We start from the raw sequence: 22,581 nt of genomic DNA, 5'->3' as shown, positions 1-22,581 counted from the left end.
CCCTCCTCTCCCCCTGAAGGTGCTGACTCTCACTGGGGTACAGGTCCCCTCCTCTCCTGAAGGTGCTGACTCTCACTGGGGTACAGGTCCCCTCCTCTCCTGAAGGTGCTGACTCTCACTGGGGCACAGGTTCCCTCCTCTCCTGAAGGTGCTGACTCTCACTAGGGCACAGGTTCCCTCCTCTCCTGAAGGTGCTGACTCTCACTGGGGTACAGGTCCCCTCCTCTCCTGAAGGTGCTGACTCTCACTGGGGTACAGGTTCCCTCCTCTCCTGAAGGTGCTGACTCTCACTGGGGTACAGGTCCCCTCCTCTCCTGAAGGTGCTGACTCTCACTGGGGTACAGGTTCCCTCCTCTCCTGAAGGTGCTGACTCTCACTGGGGTACAGGTCCCCTCCTCTCCTGAAGGTGCTGACTCTCACTGGGGTACAGGTCCTCTCCTCTCCTGAAGGTGCTGACTATGTGTTGTAAAGTCATAACCAAATGCAGCAAGATTTCTTCGGTCAGTGTTTCTGATGACCAACATTGGCTCCCGGTCCAGAAATTTAAAATTCTCATCCTTGTTTTCAAATCCCTCCATGGCCTCGCCCCTCCCTATCGCTGTAACCTCCTCCAGCCCTACAACCCTCCGAGATCTCCGTGCTCATACAAATCTGGCCTCTTGCGCATCCCCGATTTCCTTTGCTCCACCATTGGTGGCCGTGCCTTCAGCTGCCTAGGCCCTAATCTCTGGAATTCCGTCCCTAATCCTCTCCGCCTCTCTCTCCTCCTTTAGGACGCTCCTCAAAACCTACCTCTTTGACCAAGCTCATGGTCACCTGTCCTAACATCTCTAATTGGCTCAGTGTCAAATTTTGTTTGATAATCGCTCCTGTGAAGCGCCTTGGAACGTTTTACTAAGTTAAAGGCGCTATATAAATGCAAGTTGTTTCCTTTGTAATTTTAAATGGCAGCTCTATTTGGCTACTTAACAGTCACTGCACTTCAAAGTAATTCAATGGATGTGGGAGATTGAATGAGGCTCCATATAAATTCACCGCAGAGAACTGACCTGTTTCTTTTCCGATTGCCTTTTGCGAGCCGGTTTGGCGCTGTTTCCTGCTCCTCGCTTCCAGTGACAGGAGTTTCCTCTCATACAGCTGAACATGTTTCCGAACTTCTATGTGGAGCACCTCCAATTTGAGGAGCGCCTGGCTGTTCTGTGTTACACCATTGCTGAGAGAGAAGGGAGCACGGAAAAAAATCTCAACAACCTTCACATCCTAAAGGAGCACTGGAAGTATTTATAAAAGGAACCATTTTACTTCTAGGAAGAACATTCTAGACTATGTTAATATAACAAATGAAACCACTCAATGACAGTAAACATCTGTGCTAACCCTGAGACTGCCTGCAGTAACAGGGAATTTCCATCTCTTGGGCCAGACAACTTTCATAGTTCTCAGTTCAAACACTGTGAGGTTACTGTTCCAATAACAAAGCTACTCAGATGGCAGAAGCAGCATTATTATAGCACTAACCTCAGAGTATTACAGTACCAGTAACCAGACATTATTACAGTGCTCACCCCAGAGTATCAGACATTATTTCCGGCACAGACACGATAAGCTGAATGGCCTCCTTCTGTGCCGTAAATTTCTATGAACCAGGCATTATTACAGCACCAACCCTAGTATTACCGTACTATTAACTAGACATATTACAGTACTAACACCATGATCCATACATTATCATTAACCTGGCATTATTACAGTATTAATCCTAAATTACAATACTAGAATACACTATTACAGTATCAACTTGATATTGCTGCAGTACTAATAGCCCCACATTATTACAGCACTATTAACCCAAAATTACAGTACTGTTAATTCCACAATATTGCAGTACTATCAACCCTACATAGAATCATAGAATCTCAGAATGGTTACAGCACAGAAGGAGGCCAATGTAAGAGCAATCCAGTTAGTCCCATTCCCCCGCTCTTTTCCCGTACCCCTGAAAATTTTTTCCCTTCAAGTATTTATCCAATTCCTTTTTGAAAGCCACGATTCAATCAGCTTCCGCTGCCATTTCAGGCAGCGCATTCCAGATCATAACTATTCGCTGCGTAAAAAAGTTTTGCCTCATGTCGCCTTTGGTTCTTTTGCCCATCACCTTCAATCTATGTCCTCTAGTTCTTGGCCGTTCCGCGAATGGGGACAGTTTCTCTTTATTTACTTTATTTAAACCCTTCACAATATTGAACATTTCTATCAAATCTCCTCTGAACTTTCTCTGGTCTAAGGAGAACAACCCCAGCTTCTCCACGTAACTGAAGCCCCTTAATCTTCAAGTATGATTACAGTACTATTTATCCGGAATTATAACAGTACTAACCCCACATTATTACGGTACTATTAACCCAACATTACTACAGTACTGCTAACCCCACTTTACTACAGTACTGCTAACCCCACATTACTACAGTGCTAATTTAACATTATTATAGGACAATTAATCTGACATTATGCACTATTATCAATCCTACATTGTTCAAGTACCATTACCTAAATTATTACAATACTATTAACACCTTTTGCACCTGACCTGGACGTGTCTGATAGATGGTGTAAGAGGAAGCTTTATTCTGCATCTAACTCATCTTGTATCTGATCTGGGAGTGTTTGATGGGACAGTGTAGAGGGAGCTTTACTCTGTATCTAACCCTGTACCTGCCCTGGGAGTGTTTGATGGGACAGTGTAGAGGGAGCTTTACTCTGTATCTAACCCGTGCTGTACCTGCCCTGGGAGTGTTTGACGGGACAGTGTAGAGGGAGCTTTACTCTGTATCTAACCCGTGCTGTACCTGCCCTGGGAGTGTTTGACGGGACTGTGTAGAGGAAGCTTTACTCTGTATCTAACCCGTGCTGTACCTGCCCTGGGAGTGTTTGACGGGACAGTGTAGAGGGAGCTTTACTCTGTATCGAACCCGTGCTGTACCTGTCCTGGGAATGATTGATGCCTGCCTTGTCAGTCAGTGAATGGTGGGGGAAGCTCACAAAGAGAAAATCATTACCCAAAATCAAAAAATGGGTAAATGAGAGTGGGTGACTGTCCTCTGCAAGTTTAGCGATTTAACCATCGTGAGTTGCCACATTTTAAGATACTAACCAATTACAACCTAACTAAGGCACGGACAAGTGCACACTCACCGAGATCTTGCTGAAGTAGCAGGCTTCCCCATCCTGCAAACAGAAGTGGCATTAAATCAACTCAGAGAACTACTGAGGTAACAGCTCTAACACCCTTAGCCAAACTGACACAATGCCTCCCCTGATGCCCCAGTGGGTAAATGTACTTCTCCACACAGTGCAGAGAAACACACACCAAGGCCCAGGTTTTAACCTTGGTCTGTGTTGGGTTAAACTGATCTCAGCCCGAGCAGCTGTAAGGGGATACGACAATTGGCCTCAGTGGCCCTGGGTTAGGGAGAGGAAAATTCAACTCGGGTTCCTGCTCTTGATCACTGTCCAGTGACTCCTGCAGATATGTGCCATCTGTGAATGTCCAGTGAGAACAAGATCAGGCTCAGCTGTGGTGCCTTCAACAGTCAAATAGCCTGCCAACTCTCAGTGAGATTCAGCACCTTCAGGAGAGGAGGGGACCTGTACCCCAGTGAGAGTCAGCACCTTCAGGAGAGGAGGGGACCTGTACCCCAGTGAGAGTCAGCACCTTCAGGAGAGGAGGGGACCTGTACCCCAGTGAGAGTCAGCACCTTCAGGAGAGGAGGGGACCTGTACCCCAGTGAGAGTCAGCACCTTCAGGAGAGGAGGGGACCTGTACCCCAGTGAGAGTCAGCACCTTCAGGAGAAGAGGGGACCTGTACCCCAGTGAGAGTCAGTACACAAATGAGGCCGTATGTCAATATCCTGTAAATATCCTCCTTCTCCCAGCTGCACCCTTACCTGCCTGTAAAAAGGCGCGTTGCCAGCACATAGTTCAGGGTGGTTTTATACTCTAGAAATTGCCTGGAGAATCAAACACAGACAGTGTTAGAAAGGCACCATGCACGAATTGGAATTATCCATTATAGAAACAAACGCCTCTAATGTCAAATCACCAGCCTCATGAATAAGGGGCTCAATATTGTACTTCCATTTTTAACATCTGATGGGTCCCTCATTAATTTAATCCTCGGGATGTGGGTGACACTGGCAAGGCGGCATTTATTGCCCATCTTCAGTCTCCCTGAGGGGGTGGTGCTAAGCCTTAACCTAAAGCAATCGTTCGGACAAAGTGAGTGGCTAGCTCGCCCACTTCAGTAAGCAATAAGAGCCAACCACTTAGTGTGGGACTGGAGTCACCTCTGATAGGGGTGGCAGGTTCCCTTTCCTGGAGGGCATTAGTGAACTCGGTGGGTTTTCAAAACAACAATCCATAGTCATAAATGTACAACATCAATTCTAACGCCACGGTTCATAGTAACATCGCCCACCATGATCAGTGTATCAACAGATGTACAGTGACCCCAGTCTAGCAATCAGGGACACTAAAATCCATGCCAACATACTGACCCAGTTTCATGAATGAACCAATACAAGTTCCCCGTACTTGTGCATCCTGATTACTGACAGCATGCACCATTTCACTGTTGACCTCTGTGTAACACAATGGTGGATCTCCTGTGACATTGCTCATGGATAGAAAGATAAAATATATATTTTCATGCTTGCCCATTTCCTGTTAACATAATATTTCAATTACTTGTCTCGTCTCACCCATAAAGCTCCCAGGTACCAGCAGTCGGAAATATCCGTATAAATCCACCTTTTCTCTCATTCTCTTCCATTGTACGGCGCACAACTTTAATCTGCAGATAAAATGAGGCATCAGGAGTGACCGAAAGCTGGAGATAAACTGTTAGCCCTCACATCCCATTCATTCACCAAAAAGCTCTTTGGAAAAAAGACTCCAAGCTTGCCTGAGCAAAGTTTTCAAGGTGCTGATGGGTTTTGACAAAGCCCCAGGTAATTTATTCACTGTGGGAAAGAGTTCAAATCCCAGGGGTCACGAGGTAAAAATGAGAGACTGAGATTGATAGATTTTTGTTAGGCAAGGGTATTAAGGGTTATAGAACCTTGGCGGGTAGTTGGCGTTAAGATACAGATCAGCCATGATCATGAACTCATTGAATGGGGGAATAGACTTGAGGGGCTGCATGGCCTACTCCTGTTCCTATATTCCAAGGAATAAGAAGGGAGAACTCTATCACCCAAAGGGGAATGGAGCTGTGGAATGAGTTACCAGGGAAAGGCAGTGAAGCAGACAGTACAAATAGGGTCAAAAGACAATTCAATGTGTTTCTGGAGAGAGATGGGATTGAGGGACATGGTGAGAAGATGGAATTGAGGGACATGGTGAGAAGATGGAAATGAGGGACATGGTGAGAAGATGGAAATGAGGGACATGGTGAGAAGATGGAAATGAGGGACATGGTGAGAAGATGTGGTTGAGGGACATGGTGAGAAGATGTGGTTGAGGGACATGGTGAGAAGATGTGGTTGAGGGACATGGTGAGAAGATGTGGTTGAGAGACAAGGTGAGAAGATGTGGTTGAGAGACAAGGTGAGAAGATGTGGTTGAGGGACATGGTGAGAAGATGTGGTTGAGAGACAAGGTGAGAAGATGTGGTTGAGTGACATGGTGAGAAGATGTGGTTGAGGGACATGGTGAGAAGATGTGGTTGAGGGACATGGTGAGAAGATGTGGTTGAGGGACATGGTGAGAAGATGTGGTTGAGGGACATGGTGAGAAGATGTGGTTGAGGGACATGGTGAGAAGATGTGGTTGAGGGACATGGTGAGAAGATGTGGTTGAAGGACATGGTGAGAAGATGTGGTTGACGGACATGGTGAGAAGATGTGGTTGAGGGACATGGTGAGAAGATGTGGTTGAGGGACATGGTGAGAAGATGTGGTTGAGGGACATGGTGAGAAGAAGTGGTTGAGGGACATGGTGAGAAGAAGTGGTTGAGGGACATGGTGAGAAGATGTGGCTGACGGACATGGTGAGAAGATGTGGTTGAGGGACATGGTGAGAAGATGTGGTTGAGGGACATGGTGAGAAGATGTGGTTGAGAGACATGGTGAGAAGATGTGGTTGACGGACATGGTGAGAAGATGAGGTTGACGGACATGGTGAGAAGATGTGGTTGAGGGACATGGTGAGAAGATGTGGTTGAGGGACATGGTGAGAAGATGTGGTTGAGGGACATGGTGAGAAGATGTGGTTGAGGGACATGGTGAGAAGATGTGGTTGAGGGACATGGTGAGAAGATGTGGTTGACGGACATGGTGAGAAGATGTGGTTGAGGGACATGGTGAGAAGATGTGGTTGAGTGATATGGTGAGAAGATGTGGTTGAGAGACATGGTGAGAAGATGTGGTTGACGGACATGGTGAGAAGATGTGGTTGAGGGACATGGTGAGAAGATGTGGTTGAGTGATATGGTGAGAAGATGTGGTTGAGGGACATGGTGAGAAGATGTGGCTGACGGACATGGTGAGAAGATGTGGTTGACGGACATGGTGAGAAGATGTGGTTGAGGGGCATGGTGAGAGGGAGGGGGGAAGGCTGACGAATATGTTGAGAAAGTAAATAGGTGGGGTGAATAAATATGGTCTAAATAAGGACTTATAGAAATACAGTATACCAATTATCTGAAATGAAAAGGGCTTGTTGGACATAATATTTTTTGCCTGTTCCTGTTGTAAATGTAGCAGCCAATTAGCACACAGCAAGATTCGGCAAACAGTAATGAGATAAATGACCAGTTAATCTGTTTTAGTGATGTTGGTTGAGGGTGGAATCTTGGCCAGGATACCATGAGAACTCCCCTGCTCTTCATTGAATAGTGCTTTGGCATCTTTTACATCCACCTGAACATCCAGACAGAGCCTTGGTTTAACGTCTCATCCATAAGAAGACACCTCTGACAGTGCAGCACTCCCTCAGTACTGCAGTGGAGTGTCAGCCTGGATTATGTCTTGGATTGGGGCACGAACTCACAACCTTCTGATTCAGAGGCCAGAGTGCGACCAAAGGGACAAGTAGACACACTTAAAACTCGATTCTCTCCATATGCTTGCTATTTGGCACAAGTCCATAGAGGCTGTATCCAACTCCTAGTTCCTGCTTCGGGATCTCACCTCCTCCACGGACTGCCTCAGAGTGCTTGACCCCTGTGCTCCTAGCGGTCTCTCCTTGCCTGAGGAAGTCTTGCCGTTTATCTCAGTATCGTTCGCTGACATTGGCCGCTGCTGGCGCTGCAAGATTTTCAAAGATGTGAAATGTTTAACGTAACGTGATGAGAGCTCAAAAGTTACAAATCAATACAGCCCGCTGTTTACATCAAGACGCAGACCTTTCAGTTTGTATAAAGTTGTTTACACAAACGAATCAAGGAAGAAGTGCAGATTGGAGCAACAACACCGCACCCTGACGCTATGAAGAATAACGTGATAAGCTAGTGCGCTTCATCCTCAAAAGTAGATGTCTCAAAGGGGGCCTTCTGGAGACATATAACAGGATAGAGAAAAGAAAACAGAATCCGTTTTTAGTGGCACTGAGAAAAGGTATAATAAATAAATTGCAATGGAGGTGCAAAATCCAAGATGGCTGCCTATGGAAATTAATGTCAGGATCTGATTGGTCCATGATGACCATGTGATCAAATAATATCATATTTAGCATGAACCAATGTTTGTGGTTCTCTATATTTGTACACATCGCCATAACCATAGATTCAAGACATTTAATATAGATTTATAATAAAATAATTAAGATATTCATTCATTTATTGAAAACAAAACCTATATTCTGCCCATGAATAAATGTACCGCATTGTGTGGCACTGAGCCGATCACACCAGGAACGCGTCAAGTTTGATCCCGGAGTGAGACAGGGTCGGGCTTGGCCCTCAGTCAAACAGCCCCTCCACATTGTGCCAAAGCTCCCTCAGCAAAAACAGGCCTGAGGTATTGGAGGGTCACTTCCTTCGGGAGGGGAGTACAGGGGCAACAAAAAAAAACACACAGAAATCAGGAGACTATTTTTTTTTAAAAAGGGGTAAATCAGTATTCTGCTTTCCAGTATCAACAGCGATCAAGGTGCCTTTGTCGGCCCTGTTGACATACGTCACAGTCTTGTGCTTTGGGAGCACAGAATGCAGCTTTGGTTCACTCGGAACCAGGCAACGGATGTGGTTTGCTTTACACCATAAAAAGAAAGGCCCCCATCTGCACCTGTTCTTGATCCTAATTCCCCGATTTGATGGGAGTGCTTCTCACGAAGGGGAGCAGGCGAAAGGCAGGCTCACAATCGGCAGCGTGCCAGGGACATTCAATCCTGCCACAGATGAAGACTATGAATTTCTGCTGACTGAGCCCTCAGACGGAGTATTTCATCACCAGTAATTGGGGCGACTTCACACATTTTCTGAGCAGCAGTAATGTGTGATCTAAAGTGATTATCGGTGTCATTTTGCAAAGTATTCAAACCTTGGAACATGTTTAAATTTCACAGATCAGTGTGAAACGACGACAGACAGACTCTTTGAAGTGGAGTCGGGTTGAGATGGACAGCATTTTAAAGCACTGAACAATAATCTCATTTAAGAAACAATAAGACGGAGTCAGTGCAGGGGGTTAATGCTGGTAAGGAAATCTTTCATTGCCTTTGCTTCAGTCCACCTCTCCCTTATAAGGGAGAATTTTAAAATTAATTCTCGGGATGTGAGCGTCACTGGCAAGGCCGGCTTTATTGCCCATTCTTAGTTGTCCTGAGAAGGTGGTGGTGGGCCTTCTTCTTTGTGAGAGTCTCGCTGGATCACTTCAGAGAGCAGTTTTGAGTCAACCATGTTGGTGTGGGGACTGGAGTCACATATAGGCCCAGACCGGGTAAGGACGGCAGGTTTCCCTCCCTAAAGGACACTAGTGAACCAATTGGGTTTTTACGACAATCTGACAGCTTCATGGTCGCCTTTACTGATACCAGTCAGTATCCCACAAACATCAATAAGAAGAGCTCTTTTTTGAATAGTGCCACGGGATCTATTAAGTTTGCCTCGGGTCAATGCCTCATCTGAGAGATGGCGCCTCCGACCACGCGGCACTCCCTCAGTACCACAGTGCCGCTCAAATCCTAGGGAGAGACTTTAGCCCACAACCTGCTGACTCAGAGGCAAGAGTGCTACCAGCTCAGCCATGGCTTCGACTTAAAGTAGTCACCGTCCCTTTTCCCCCCAAGTCACAGAATAGCACGTATTGAGAGGTAATACTTTACCGGAGCTTTGTGGGACTGTGGCCTAGCAGTGAGATCAAAACCAGCCTTCCCCAGTCTGCCTTGCCGTACCATTGGGTTGTGACAGACAAATCCTATCGATGCAAAAGAAATCAGAAATTACTTCCAAATAAATGGAATTCATTAATCTTCAGATTAGGAGGCAATTCCTCTCCCCCACCCTCAAACATTCTCCACTTTGCTCCATCTGACTATGCACCTTGCACTTGTACACGTAAGATTCTTGGGGAGAGGGAGCCATGATTTACATAAGGGTGGGAGGCCTCCTCCGCTCCATCAAAGGCCAATCCTTCACCCGTGATGCCCCTGCTCTTTGGGGCTCTCTCCTCAGACCACTTTACTTCGCTATCTCTCTCCCTCCCTCCCTCCGAAAGCACCTGAGACACTGAGACAGCAAGTGCTCCAACTGAACATGGGAAGACAGAAGTTCGTCATGTTCGGCTCCCACCAAAAACTCCATGTCCTTGCCCCTGACCCCAACCCTCTGCCCAGCTGCTCACTCAGATCAAGCCAGAAGGTGTCTCACCTTGGTGTCCTTTTCAAACCCCATATTGTATCCATCACCAAGATCATTTACGTCCACCTGTGGAACATTGCCCACCAAAGTTCTTGTCTCATCCCCACTGTCACTGAAACTCTTACTCATGCTTTTATTACCTCCAGCCTTGATTTCTCCTTGATCCTCTTCAGCAGTCCCCAAGCTCCACACTACATAAGCTTTAATTTGGCCTAAATTCCATGGTCCTGTCTCGCTCTCCCATCATCCCGTGCCCGCCGACCTCTAATGGCTCCCTATTCCCCATCGCATTGAGTTTGAAATCCTGGTCCTGATCTGCAGATCCCACCATGGCCTCACCCCTTCTCTAGATCTGCAAGTTCCTCCGGCACCACAGCCTAGCTCATGTCCTGTGGCCCTCCATCTCAGCCCTCCTCTACTTCATGTCTTCGGTTACTGAGTCTTCAGCTGTAACCTCCCTTCTCACTGGAACTCGAAACCCCTCTCTGCTTGCTACTTCTCCCCATCTTAAAACCTCTTCCTTCGAGCATACTTTAAATCATAGGAACACGAGTAGGCCATTCAACCCTGCTCTGTCACTCAATTAAATTATGGCTGATCTGTACCTCAACTCCATTTTCCCATCTTTGCTCCATATCCCTTGATACCCTTCCTCAACAAAAATCTATCAATCTCAGTCTTGAAAGCTCCAATTGTCTTTTGGGGGAGAGAGTTCCAGATTTCCACTACCCTTTGTGTGAAAAAGTGCTTCCTGATTTCATTCCCGAACGGCCTAGCTCTAATTTTAAGATCATAACCTCGTGTCAATTCCTCTACTTCTGCTCAACCTCCATTTCTCCTCTGTGAGGTACTTTAGGGAATTTAACCATAAATCGAGCAGTGTTGAATTTTTTTTATTCATTCAAGGGATGTGGGCATCGCTGGCGAGGCCGGCATTTATTGCCCATCCCTAATTGCCCTTGAGAAGGTGGTGGTGAGCCGCCTTCTTGAACCACTGCAGTCCGTGTGGTGAAGGTTCTCCCACAGCGCTGATAGGAAGGGAATTCCAGGATTTTGATCCAGCGACGATGAAGGAACGGCGATATATTTCCAAGTCGGGATGGTGTGTGACTTGGAGGGGAACGTGTAGATGGTGTTATTCACATGTGCCTGCTGCCCTTGTCCTTCTATGATGTGGAGATGCCGGTGATGGACTGGGGTGGACAAATGTAAGGAATCTTACAACACCAGGTTATAGTCCAACAAATTTATTTTAAAATCACAAGCTTTCGGAGATTATCCCCTTCGTCAGATGAATGAGTGAAAAGGTTCTCAAATCGCATATCTTATACTATGCTGGGACAGCATCACACCAATCAAAAGGTGTTGTTGTTATTCAAACAGGCCAGTCACGGAGAACAGCACGTCCCAGTACACTGGATATACAATGTGTCAATTACACAGACAGGCAGAAAGAAACCCAAAATGGCAGAGAGAGAGAGAGAGAATAGTAAAAAACATAATTTTTTCCCCCCCTTTTTGCTGGTGGGGTTACGTGTAGCGTGACATGAACCCAAGATCCCGGTTGAGGCCGTCCTCATGGGTGTGGAACTTGGCTATCAACTTCTGCTCGACGATTTTGCGTTGTCGTGTGTCTCGAAGGCCGCCTTAGAGAACGCTTACCCGAAGATCGGTGGCTGAATGTCCTTGACTGAATCATAGAATCATAGAATCATAGAAGTTGACAACATGGAAACAGGCCCTTCGGCCCAACATGTCCATGTCGCCCAGTTTATACCACTAAGCTAGTCCCAATTTCCTGCACTTGGCCCATATCCCTCTATACCCATCTTACCCATGTAACTGTCCAAATGCTTTTTAAAAGACAAAATTGTACCCGCCTCTACTACTGCCTCTGGCAGCTCGTTCCAGACACTCACCACCCTTTGAGTGAAAAAATTGCCCCTCTGGACCCTTTTGTATCTCTCCCTTCTCACCTTAAATCTATGCCCCCTCGTTATAGACTCCCCTACCTTTGGGAAAAGATTTTGACTATCGACCTTATCTATGCCCCTCATTATTTTATAGACTTCGATAAGATCACCCCTTAACCTCCTACTCTCCAGGGAAAAAAGTCCCAGTCTGTCTAACCTCTCCCTGTAAGTCAAACCATCAAGTCCCGGTAGCATCCTAGTAAATCTTTTCTGCACTCTTTCTAGTTTAATAATATCCTTTCTATAATAGGGTGACCAGAACTGTACACAGTACTCCAAGTGTGGCCTCACCAATGCCCTGTACAACTTCAACAAGACATCCCAACTCCTGCATTCAATGTTCTGACCAATGAAACCAAGCATGCCGAATGCCTTCTTCACTACCCTATCCACCTGTGACTCCACTTTCAAGGAGCTATGAATCTGTACTCCCAGATCTCTTTGTTCTATAACTCTCCCCAACGCCCTACCATTAACGGAGTAGGTCCTGGCCCGATTCGATCTACCAAAATGCATCACCTCACATTTATCTAAATTAAACTCCATCTGCCATTCATCGGCCCACTGGCCCAATTTATCAAGATCCCGTTGCAATCCTAGATAACCTTCTTCACTGTCCACAATGCCACCAATCTTGGTGTCATCTGCAAACTTACTAACCATGCCTCCTAAATTCTCATCCAAATCATTAATATAAATAACAAATAACAGCGGACCCAGCACCGATCCCTGAGGCACACCGCTGGACACAGGCATCCAGTTTGAAAAACAACCCTCTACAACCACCCTCTGTCTTCTGTCGTCAAGCCAATTTTGTATCCAATTGGCTACCTCACCTTGGATCCCATGAGATTTAACCTTATGTAACAACCTACCATGCGGTACCTTGTCAAATGCTTTGCTGAAGTCCATGTAGACCACGTCTACTGCACAGCCCTCATCTATCTTCTTGGTTACCCCTTCAAAAAACTCAATCAAATTCGTGAGACATGATTTTCCTCTCACAAAACCATGCTGACTGTTCCTAATTAGTCCCTGCCTCTCCAAATGCCTGTAGATCCTGTCCCTCAGAATACCCTCTAACAACTTACCCACTACAGATGTCAGGCTCACTGGTCTGTAGTTCCCAGGCTTTTCCCTGCCGCCCTTCTTAAACAAAGGCACAACATTTGCTACCCTCCAATCTTCAGGCACCTCACCTGTAGCGGTGGATGATTCAAATATCTCTGCTAGGGGACCCGCAATTTCCTCCCTAACCTCCCATAACGTCCTGGGATACATTTCATCAGGTCCCGGAGATTTATCTACCTTGATGCGCGTTAAGACTTCCAGCACCTCCCTCTCTGTAATATGTACACTCCTCAAGACATCACTATTTATTTCCCCAAGTTCCCTAACATCCATGCCTTTCTCAACCGTAAATACCGATGTGAAATATTCATTCAGGATCTCACCCATCTCTTGTGGTTCCGCACATAGATGACCTTGTTGATCCTTAAGAGGCCCTACTCTCTCCCTAGTTACCCTTTTGCCCTTTATGTATTTGTAGAAGCTCTTTGGATTCACCTTTGCCTGATCTGCCAAAGCAATCTCATATCCCCTTTTTGCCCTCCTGATTTCTCTCTTAACTCTACTCCGGCAATCTCTATACTCTTCAAGGGATCCACTTGATCCCAGCTGCCTATGCATGTCATATGCCTCCTTCTTATTTTTGACTAGTGCCTCAATCTCCCGAGTCATCCAAGGTTCCCTACTTCTACCAGCCTTGCCCTTCACTTTATAAGGAATGTGCTTACCCTGAACCCTGGTTAACACACTTTTGAAAGCCTCCCACTTACCAGACGTCCCTTTGCCTGCCAACAGACTCTCCCAATCAACTTCTGAAAGTTCCTGTCTAATACCATAAAAATTGGCCTTTCCCCAATTTAGAATTTTAACTTTTGGGCCAGACCTATCCTTCTCCATAGCTATCTTAAAACTAATGGAATTATGATCACTGGTCCCAAAGTGATCCCTCACTAACACTTCTGTCACCTGCCCTTCCTTATTTCCCAAGAGGAGGTCAAGTTTTGCCCCCTCTCTAGTCGGGCCATCCACATACTGAATGAGAAATTCCTCCTGAATACACTCAACAAATTTCTCACCATCCAAGCCCCTAATGCTATGGCTGTCCCAGTCAATGTTGGGAAAGTTAAAGTCCCCTACTATTACCACCCTATTTTTCTTGCAGCTGTCTGTAATCTCCTTACATATTTGCTCCTCAATTTCCCGTTGACTATTTGGGGGTCTGTAGTACAATCCTATCAAAGTGATCTCTCCCTTCTTATTTTTCAGTTCTACCCATATGGACTCAGTGGGCGAACCCTCGGATATATCCCCTCTCACTACTGCCGTGATGTTCTCCCTAATCAAGAACGCAACTCCCCCTCCTCTCTTACCTCCTGCTCTATCTTTCCTATAGCATCTGTACCCTGGAACATTGAGCTGCCAGTCCTGCCCCTCCCTTAGCCATGTTTCAGTAATAGCTATAACTGCCCCGTGTCCCATGTACCCATCCATGCCCTGAGTTCATCTGCCTTGCCCATCAGACTTCTTGCATTGAAATAAATGCAGTTTAATCTAGACTTCCCTTGGTCTTTGCCCTGCTTTCTCAGACCATCTGTCCGGTCATGTTCTGTACACTCTCCCTTACTGCCTTTTGTTTCTGTCACCACTTTATTTCCCACTGACTTCCTGCATCGGTTCCCATCCCCCTGCCACATTAGTTTAAACCCTCCCCAACAGCACTGGCAAACACTCCCCCTAGGACATTGGTTCCAGTCCTGCCCAGATGCAGACCGTCCAATTTGTACTGGTCCCACCTCCCCCAGAACCGGTTCCAATGGCCCAGGAATTTGAATCCCTCCAGCTTGCACCATCTCTCAAGCCACGTATTCATCTTAGCTATCCTGTCATTCCTAATCTGACTAATCCGTGGCACTGGTAGCAATCCTGAGATTACTACCTTTGAGGTCCGACTCTTTAGTTTAACTCCTAACTCCCTAAATTCAGCTTGTAGGACCTCATCCTGTTTTTTACCTATATCGTTGGTGCCTATATGCACCACGACAACTGGCTGTTCACCCTCCCCCTCCAGAATGTCCTGCAGCCGCTCCGAGACATCCTTGACCCTTGCACCAGGGAGGCAACATACCATCCTGGAGTCTCGGTTGCGTCCGCAGAAACGCCTGTCTATTCCCCTTACAATCGAGTCCCCTATCACTATAGCTCTGCCACTCTTTTTCCTGCCCTCCTGTGCAGCAGAGCCAGCCACGGTGCCATGAACCTGGCCACTGCCACCTTCCCCTGGTGAGCCATCTCCCCCAACAGTATCCAAAACGGTATACCTGTTTTGGAGGGAGATGACCGCAGGGGACCCCTGCACTGCCTTCCTACTCTTCCTCTGTCTGTTGGTCACCCATTCACTATCTCCCTCAGTAATTTTTATCTGCGGTGTGACCAACTCACTGAACGTGCTATCCACGACTTTCTCAGCATCGCGGATGCTCCAAAGTGAGTCCATCCGCAGCTCCAGAGCCGTCAAGCGGTCAAACAATAGCTGCAGCTGGACACACTTCCCGCAGGTGAAGGAATCAGGGATACAGGAAGGAGCCCTGAATTCCCACATCCCACAAGAGGAACATGACACGGCACTGGGATCTCCTGCCATGACTTAACCCTTAAATTAGCTTAAGAACAACTACAATGTCAAGAGAAAAAAAAAGGAAAGAAAAAAACTACTTACCACTCCCTTTAAGGAGTTTACTCCTTTAAATTGTTCTCAATTTAGAGAATGTTAACTACACTGGGGACCTTGATTCACTAAAAAATAAACGCTACTTCCTATAAGACCTGCAGACCTTCCCTTTCCTTTTACTTCAGTTACTGTAGATAAGGAGAAATACTCACCTGAACCTACTCACCAATCAGGTGCCTCCCCTGTGTCGCGTCCCGATCTGATTCCTGACGTCACTTCGAACTCGGTCGCAGCTCCGCTCCGCTCGGCTCCTCTCAGCGCTCTGAAATCCCGCCTTTTATCGGACGCTCCCTCCGCTCCGCTGGGAACCCTCCTGTCTGGCGATTGTTGCGCGGTGTCCGTTCATCCGTTGTCGCAGTGTCTGCATGGTCTCGCCAATGTACCATGCTCCGGGGCATCCTTTCCTGCAACGTATGAGGTAGACAACGTTGGCCGAGTCACAGGAGTATGAACCATGTACCTGGTGGGTGGTGTCCTCTCGTGTGATGATGCCTCAGTACTCAACACCAACAACAGCCAATCTCCAGACGCCATCCTACAACTCATCCGCTTCATCCTGGATCACAATGTCTTCACCTTCGATAACCAGTTCTTTACCCAAACACACGGAACAGCCATGGGGACCAAATTCGCACCCCAATACGCCAACATTTTCATGCACAAGTTCGAGCAGGACTTCTTCACTGCACAGGACCTCCAACCAACGCTATACACCAGATACATCGACGACATTTTCTTCCTATGGACCCACGGCGAAGAATCACTGAAGAGACTACACGATAACATCAACAAGTTCCATCCCACCATCAAACTCACCATGGACTACTCCTCAGAATCGGTTTCTTTCTTGGACACACGAATCTCCATCAAAGACGGGCACCTCAGCACCTCACTCTACCGCAAGCCCACGGACAACCTCACGATGCTCCACTTTTCCAGCTTCCACCCCAACCACGTCAAAGAGGCCATCCCCTATGGACAGGCCCTACGAATACACAGGATCTGCTCAGATGAGGAGGAACGCAATGGACACCTACAGACGCTGAAAGACGCCCTCGTAAGAACGGGATATGACGCTCGACTTGTCGATCGACAGTTCCGACGGGCCACAGCGAAGAATCGCATAGAGTCCTCAGAAGACAAACACGGGACGCAACCAACAGAGTACCCTTCGTCGTCCAGTACTTCCCTGGAGCGGAGAAACTACACCATGTTCTCCGCAGCCTTCAACATGTCATCGATGACGACGAACACCTCGCTAAGGCCATCCCCACGCCTCCACTACTCGCCTTTAAACAGCCACCCAACCTCAAACAGACCATCGTTCGCAGCAAGTTACCCAGTTTTCAGGAGAACAGCGTCCACGACACCACAAAACCCTGCCACGGCAACCTCTGCAAGACATGCCAGATCATCGACACGGATACCACCATCACACGAGAGGACACCACCCACCAGATACATGGTTCATACTCCTGTGACTCGGCCAACGTTGTCTACCTCATACGTTGCAGGAAAGGATGCCCCGGAGCATGGTACATTGGCGAGACCATGCAGACACTGCGACAACGGATGAACGGACACCGCGCAACAATCGCCAGACAGGAGGGTTCCCTCCCAGTCGGGGAACACTTTAGCAGTCAAGGACATTCAGCCACCGATCTTCAGGTAAGCGTTCTCCAAGGCGGCCTTCGAGACACACGACAACGCAAAATCGTCGAGCAGAAGTTGATAGCCAAGTTCCGCACCCATGAGGACGGCCTCAACCGGCATCTTGGGTTCATGTCACGCTACACGTAACCCCACCAGCAAAAAGGGGGGGAAAAAATTATGTTTTTTAATATTCTCTCTCTCTCTCTCTGTCATTTTGGGTTTCTTTCTGCCTGTCTGTGTAACTGACACAATGTATATCCAGTGTACTGGGACGTGCTGTTCTCCGTGACTGGCCTGTTTGAATAACAATGACACCTTTTGATTGGTGTGATGCTGTCCCAGCATAGTATAAAATATGCGATTTGAGAACCTTTTCACTCATTCATCTGACGAAGGGGATAATCTCCGAAAGCTTGTGATTTTAAAATAAATTTGTTGGACTATAACCTGGTGTTGTAAGATTCCTTACACTAGTCCTTCTAGGTGGTAGAGGTCGCGGGTTTGGGAGGTGCTGTCGAAGAAGCCTTGGCGAGTTGCTGCAGTGCGTCCTGTCGATGGTACACACTGCAGCCACAGTGCGCCGGTGGTGAAGGGAGTGAATGTTTCGGGTGGTGGATGGGGTGCCAATCAAGCGGGCTGCTTTGTCCTGGATGGTGTCAAGCTTCTTGAGTGTTGTTGGAGCTGCATTCATCCAGGCAAGTGGAGAGTATTCCATCACGCTCCTGACTTGTGCCTTGTAGATGGTGGAAAGGCTTTGGGGAGTCAGGAGGTGAGTCACTTGCCACAGAATACCCAGCCTCTGACCTGCTCTTGTAGCCACAGTATTTATATGGCTGGTCCAGTTAAGTTTCTGGTCAATGGTGACCCCCAGGATGTTGATGGTGGGGGATTCGGCGATGGTAATGCCGTTGAATGTCAAGGGGAGGTGGTTAGACTCTCTCTTGTTGGAGATGGTCATTGCCTGGCACTTGTCTGGCGCGAGTGTTACTTGCCACTTATCAGCCCAAGCCTGCATGTTGTCCAGGTCTTGCTGCATGCGGGCACGGACTGCTTCATTATCTGAGGGGTTGCGAATGGAATTGAACACTTTGCAATCATCAGCGAACATCCCCATTTCTGACCTTATGATGGAGGGGAGGTCATTGATGAAGCAGCTGAAGATGGTTGAGCCTAGGACACTGCCCTGAGGAACTCCTGCAGCAATGTCCTGGGGCTGAGATGATTGGCCTCCAACAACCACTACCATCTTCCTTTGTGAAAAAAGATTTGACTAATATTCCCCTTCATTCTTCCAATGATGCCCCTCAGTCGGTGTCTCTCCACAGTGACCGGTTCACCAACCACTAGAAGGAATCTCAAACTATTTACCCTCTCAAAATCTATTAGAATTTTGAAAACTGCTGGATTCCCCATTCACCTTCTCTGTGTCAGGGTAAAGAGCCTCAATTTTTCAAGCCTTTCTTGATAACTATAACCTTTCACCCTGGAGAGCTTTCCCCCCTGATTCCCATTGACTTCAATTTTACTCGGGCTCCTTGGTGCCACACTCGGTCAAATGTTGCCTTAACGTCAAGGGCAGTCACTCTCACCACACCTCTGGAATTCAGCTCATTTGTCCATGTTTGGACCAAGGCTGTAATGAGGTCTGGAGCCGAGTGATCCTGGCGGAACCCAAACTGAGCATCAGTGAGCAGGTTATTGGTGAGTAAATGCCGCTTTACAGCACTATCGACGACACCTTCCATGACTTTGCTGATGATTGAGAATAGACTGATGGGGCGGTAATTGGCCGGATTGGATTTGTCCTGCTTTTTGTGGACAGGACATAGCTGGGCAATTTTCCACATTGTCGGGTAGATGCCAGTGTTGTAGCTGTACTGGAACAGCTTGGCTAGAGGCGCGGCTAATTCTGGAGCACAAGTCTTCAGCACTACAGCCGGGATGTTGTCGGGGCCCATAGCCTTTGCTGTATCCAGTGCACTCAGCCGTTTCTTGATATCACGTGGAGTGAATCGAATTGGCTGAAGACTGGCTTCTGTGATGGTGGGGATATCGGGAGGAGGCCGAGATGGATCATCCACTCGGCACTTTGGCTGAAGACGGTTGCAAACGCTTCAGCCTTGTCTTTTGCACTCACGTGCTGGACTCTGCCATCATTGAGGATGGGGATGTTTACAGAGCCTCCTCTCATTAGTTGTTTATTGTCCACCACCATTCACGATATTTTCCCTCTTTGACTGTGCTTCATTCCTTCCTTCCTTAATTTTCTTGTCTTACTTGTAAATGCACGTTGTTAGTAAGACAATGTAACTCACAAGTGTCGCAGGCATTATTACTACTGACGATTACATCAGGGGCTGATTTTTTTTGTAAAAGGTCACATTTCTACAATACATTGAGATCTAAAAAGACTTTTTCCTTGGTCGATAAACATTTAGCTGGGTTTATATGGGTTTGTGATGTTGTGTAAATTCCAAATGAATTTTTGGCTCCAGTTCGCTCTCAGGTATAAAAGCCGTTTTCAAAGGTGAAAAAATTAACTGATTGCTCCCAAGAACCGGGCACTCACCCACTAAGGTGAACATGTCCGACAGCAGGCTCGCTTTGATCTTCAGATCCAAAGGTGCATCACTGGTGAGAAGCAAAGGAAAATTCAATCAGGGACTGGTCCAGACTCGCACAGATTCTATGCTGTAGGGGTTTCAGTACAATGAAACCCAGTTATAATGAACCGTAGAACCATAGATATTACAGCACAGAAGGAGCCCATTTGGCCTATTACGCCTGTGCCATTGCCAGCTCTTCGACTGGAACTGTCGAATCCCTCGAGCCTGTTCCACAATTCAATTAGATCGTGGCTGATCTGTATCTCAGCTCCATTTACCCCCCTTTGCTCCATATCCTTTAACACCCTCACCTAACAAAAATCTATCAATCTCAGTTTTGAACATTTCAATTGACCCAGAACCCACAGCCCAATTTCTTTTCATATTCTTCCTTTTCAAATACTTATCCAATTCCAATTTAAATGATGTTACAGTCTCTACCTCATTAGCCACTTGCGCTAAACCAGTCCATGTTCTGATAACGCTGTGTGAAAAAAGATTTGACTAATATTCCCCTTCATTCTTCCAATGATGCCCCTCAGTCGGTGTCTCTCCACAGTGACCGGTTCACCAACCACTAGAAGGAATCTCAAACTATTTACCCTCTCAAAATCTATCAGAATTTTGAAAACTGCTGGATTCCCCATTCACCTTCTCTGTGTCAGGGTAAAGAGCCTCAATTTTTCAAGCCTTTCTTGATAACTATAACCTTTCACCCCTGGTATCATCCCAGTGAATCTTCACTCCGCCCTTTCTGTATCTCTGATGTACTTCCCATAATCACTTTTTATAATGAAATTTCCCCAGGTACCACAATATAATTAGGTTCAGCATAAGAATAGATTAAAAAGAAGAATTGAGGACAAAGATGCTTAAGTGGAAAAAGGCAAATTAAAGCAAGATAAAAAGGGACCCTGCCCAAGTGAAATACAAGGAAAAATTGCCAAATAGAACCACAGATTGGCAATGAGAAATACTTAAACAGGAGATGGAAAGGAAACAAATCAAGTGCAACCCAGGAAGGAAAAAAGGGAATGTGTCGAAGACTGGGGTTCCATCGATCGATTGATCGATCAGGAGATTAGATCAAATTTGAAACAAGAAAAACTATTTAGTGCTTACAGGGCTGATAACAAAAATGAAAGCCAGGACAAATATATTCGGCCCATCGTGCCTGTGCCGGCTCTTTGAAAGAGCTGTCCAATTAGTCCCACTCCCCTCTCTTTCCCCATAAATGTTTCCTTTTCAAGTATTTATCCAATTCCCTTTTGAAAGTTACGACTGAATCTGCTTCCACCGCCCTTTCAGGCAGCGCATTCCAGATCAGAACAACTTGTTGCGTAAAAAAATTTCTCCTCACCTCCCCTCTGGTTCTTTTGCCAATTATCTTAAATCAGTGTCTGGTCACCGACCCTCCTGCCACTGGAAACAAGTTTCTCCATTTCTACTCTATCAAAACCCCTAATAATTTTGATCACCTCTACTAAATCTCCCCTTAATATTCTCTGCTCTAAGGAGAACAATCCCAGCTTCTCTAATCTCATCCCTGATACCATTCTAGTAAATCTCTTCTGCACCCTCTCTAATGCTTTGACATGCTTCCATGTGGTGACCAGAATTGGACACAATACTCCATCTGGGGCCTAACTGGTGATTTATAAAGGTTTACCATATCTTCCTTGCTTTTGTACTCTTTGCCTCTATTTATAAAGCCCAGGATCCCTTATGCTTTTTTAACAGCTTTATCAACTTGTCCTGGCACCTTCAAAGATTTGTGTACGTGAGCACATAGATCTCTCTGTTCCTGCACCCCCTTTAAAAATGGTACCACTTGGTTTATATTGCCTCTCCTCGTTCTTCCTTCCAAATATTCCAAAATTGTGCGGAAATGAAAAGAGGGCTGGAGGGTGACAAATATGACTCCTCTCTTCAAAAAGGAACCCAGGGCAAGTCAGGATATGGGCTGGTGAATCTTAATTATAGGCTGGTGAATCTTACTTCAGTTTTAAGTAAACTACTAGAGTCTATAGCAGGGGATGAAATTACAAAGTGCCTGGAGAAACACAAATTAATCAGGGCCAGTCAGCATGGGATTCTAAAGGACAGGTCAAACTTGACCAACCTCATAGAATTCGGCAGTAATAACAGAGGAGAAATAAAGGAAATGCAGTGGATGCGGTTTGTATGGATTTTCAATAAGCATTTTATTACGCATCATACACGAGATTTATGGCAAAAATAATGGGATATGGAATTAAGGGGAATGTGGCTACATGGAATGAAATGGTCGGAGAGCAGGAAGCAAAGCAAAGTTTCTTAGATTGGAGAGGTGGGGTGAGTGGTATGCCACAGGGGACTGTGTTGGGGCTGTTTATACAAACGATTTGAGGGCGCTATTGGAATCTGCTGTTGACCAAATTGGGAGGGCATGGCGAATTGTGACAAGGATTGTGAAAGACTGCAGGAGGACATGGACAGGGTGGCAGGATGGGCAGACGGAAGGCAGATGCAGTTAAGTGTAAAAAAAAATGATGATTTTGGTCACTCCTAATCTCTCCTTCTTTGGCTCAGCATCAGTTTCCCTTATGCCTCTGTGAAGCCCCTAGTACTGTTTCTCTGTGTTAAAGGTGTTATCTAAATACAAGTTGCTGTTTTCATGTCATACTCCACAACTCTGCTTCCCTTTGGGTGACCCC

General features: G+C 46.5%; 1 protein-coding gene across 3 annotated transcripts in view; it reads right to left on the bottom strand.

The window, feature by feature from the left end:
- The window catches only part of ttll5 (tubulin tyrosine ligase-like family, member 5), a 431,390-nt gene that overhangs the window by 280,614 nt on the left and 128,195 nt on the right, over window positions 1-22,581 (bottom strand). For 2 of the 3 annotated variants that reach the window (XM_067992117.1, XM_067992119.1), the window contains exons 14-20: window positions 19,849-19,910; window positions 9,323-9,414; window positions 7,189-7,305; window positions 4,759-4,850; window positions 3,946-4,008; window positions 3,193-3,225; window positions 1,050-1,213 (exon numbers count right to left, since the gene is read on the bottom strand). In XM_067992117.1, the coding sequence (XP_067848218.1) occupies window positions 1,050-1,213; window positions 3,193-3,225; window positions 3,946-4,008; window positions 4,759-4,850; window positions 7,189-7,305; window positions 9,323-9,414; window positions 19,849-19,910 (623 nt within the window). The remainder of the gene's footprint in view (window positions 1-1,049; window positions 1,214-3,192; window positions 3,226-3,945; window positions 4,009-4,758; window positions 4,851-7,188; window positions 7,306-9,322; window positions 9,415-19,848; window positions 19,911-22,581) is intronic. The other variant, XM_067992118.1, reaches the window with a different exon arrangement.

This window comes from Heptranchias perlo, chromosome 10, assembly GCF_035084215.1.
Source record: "Heptranchias perlo isolate sHepPer1 chromosome 10, sHepPer1.hap1, whole genome shotgun sequence".
Taxonomy (NCBI): domain Eukaryota; kingdom Metazoa; phylum Chordata; class Chondrichthyes; order Hexanchiformes; family Hexanchidae; genus Heptranchias; species Heptranchias perlo.
This window is presented reverse-complemented; position numbering and strand designations above follow the sequence as displayed.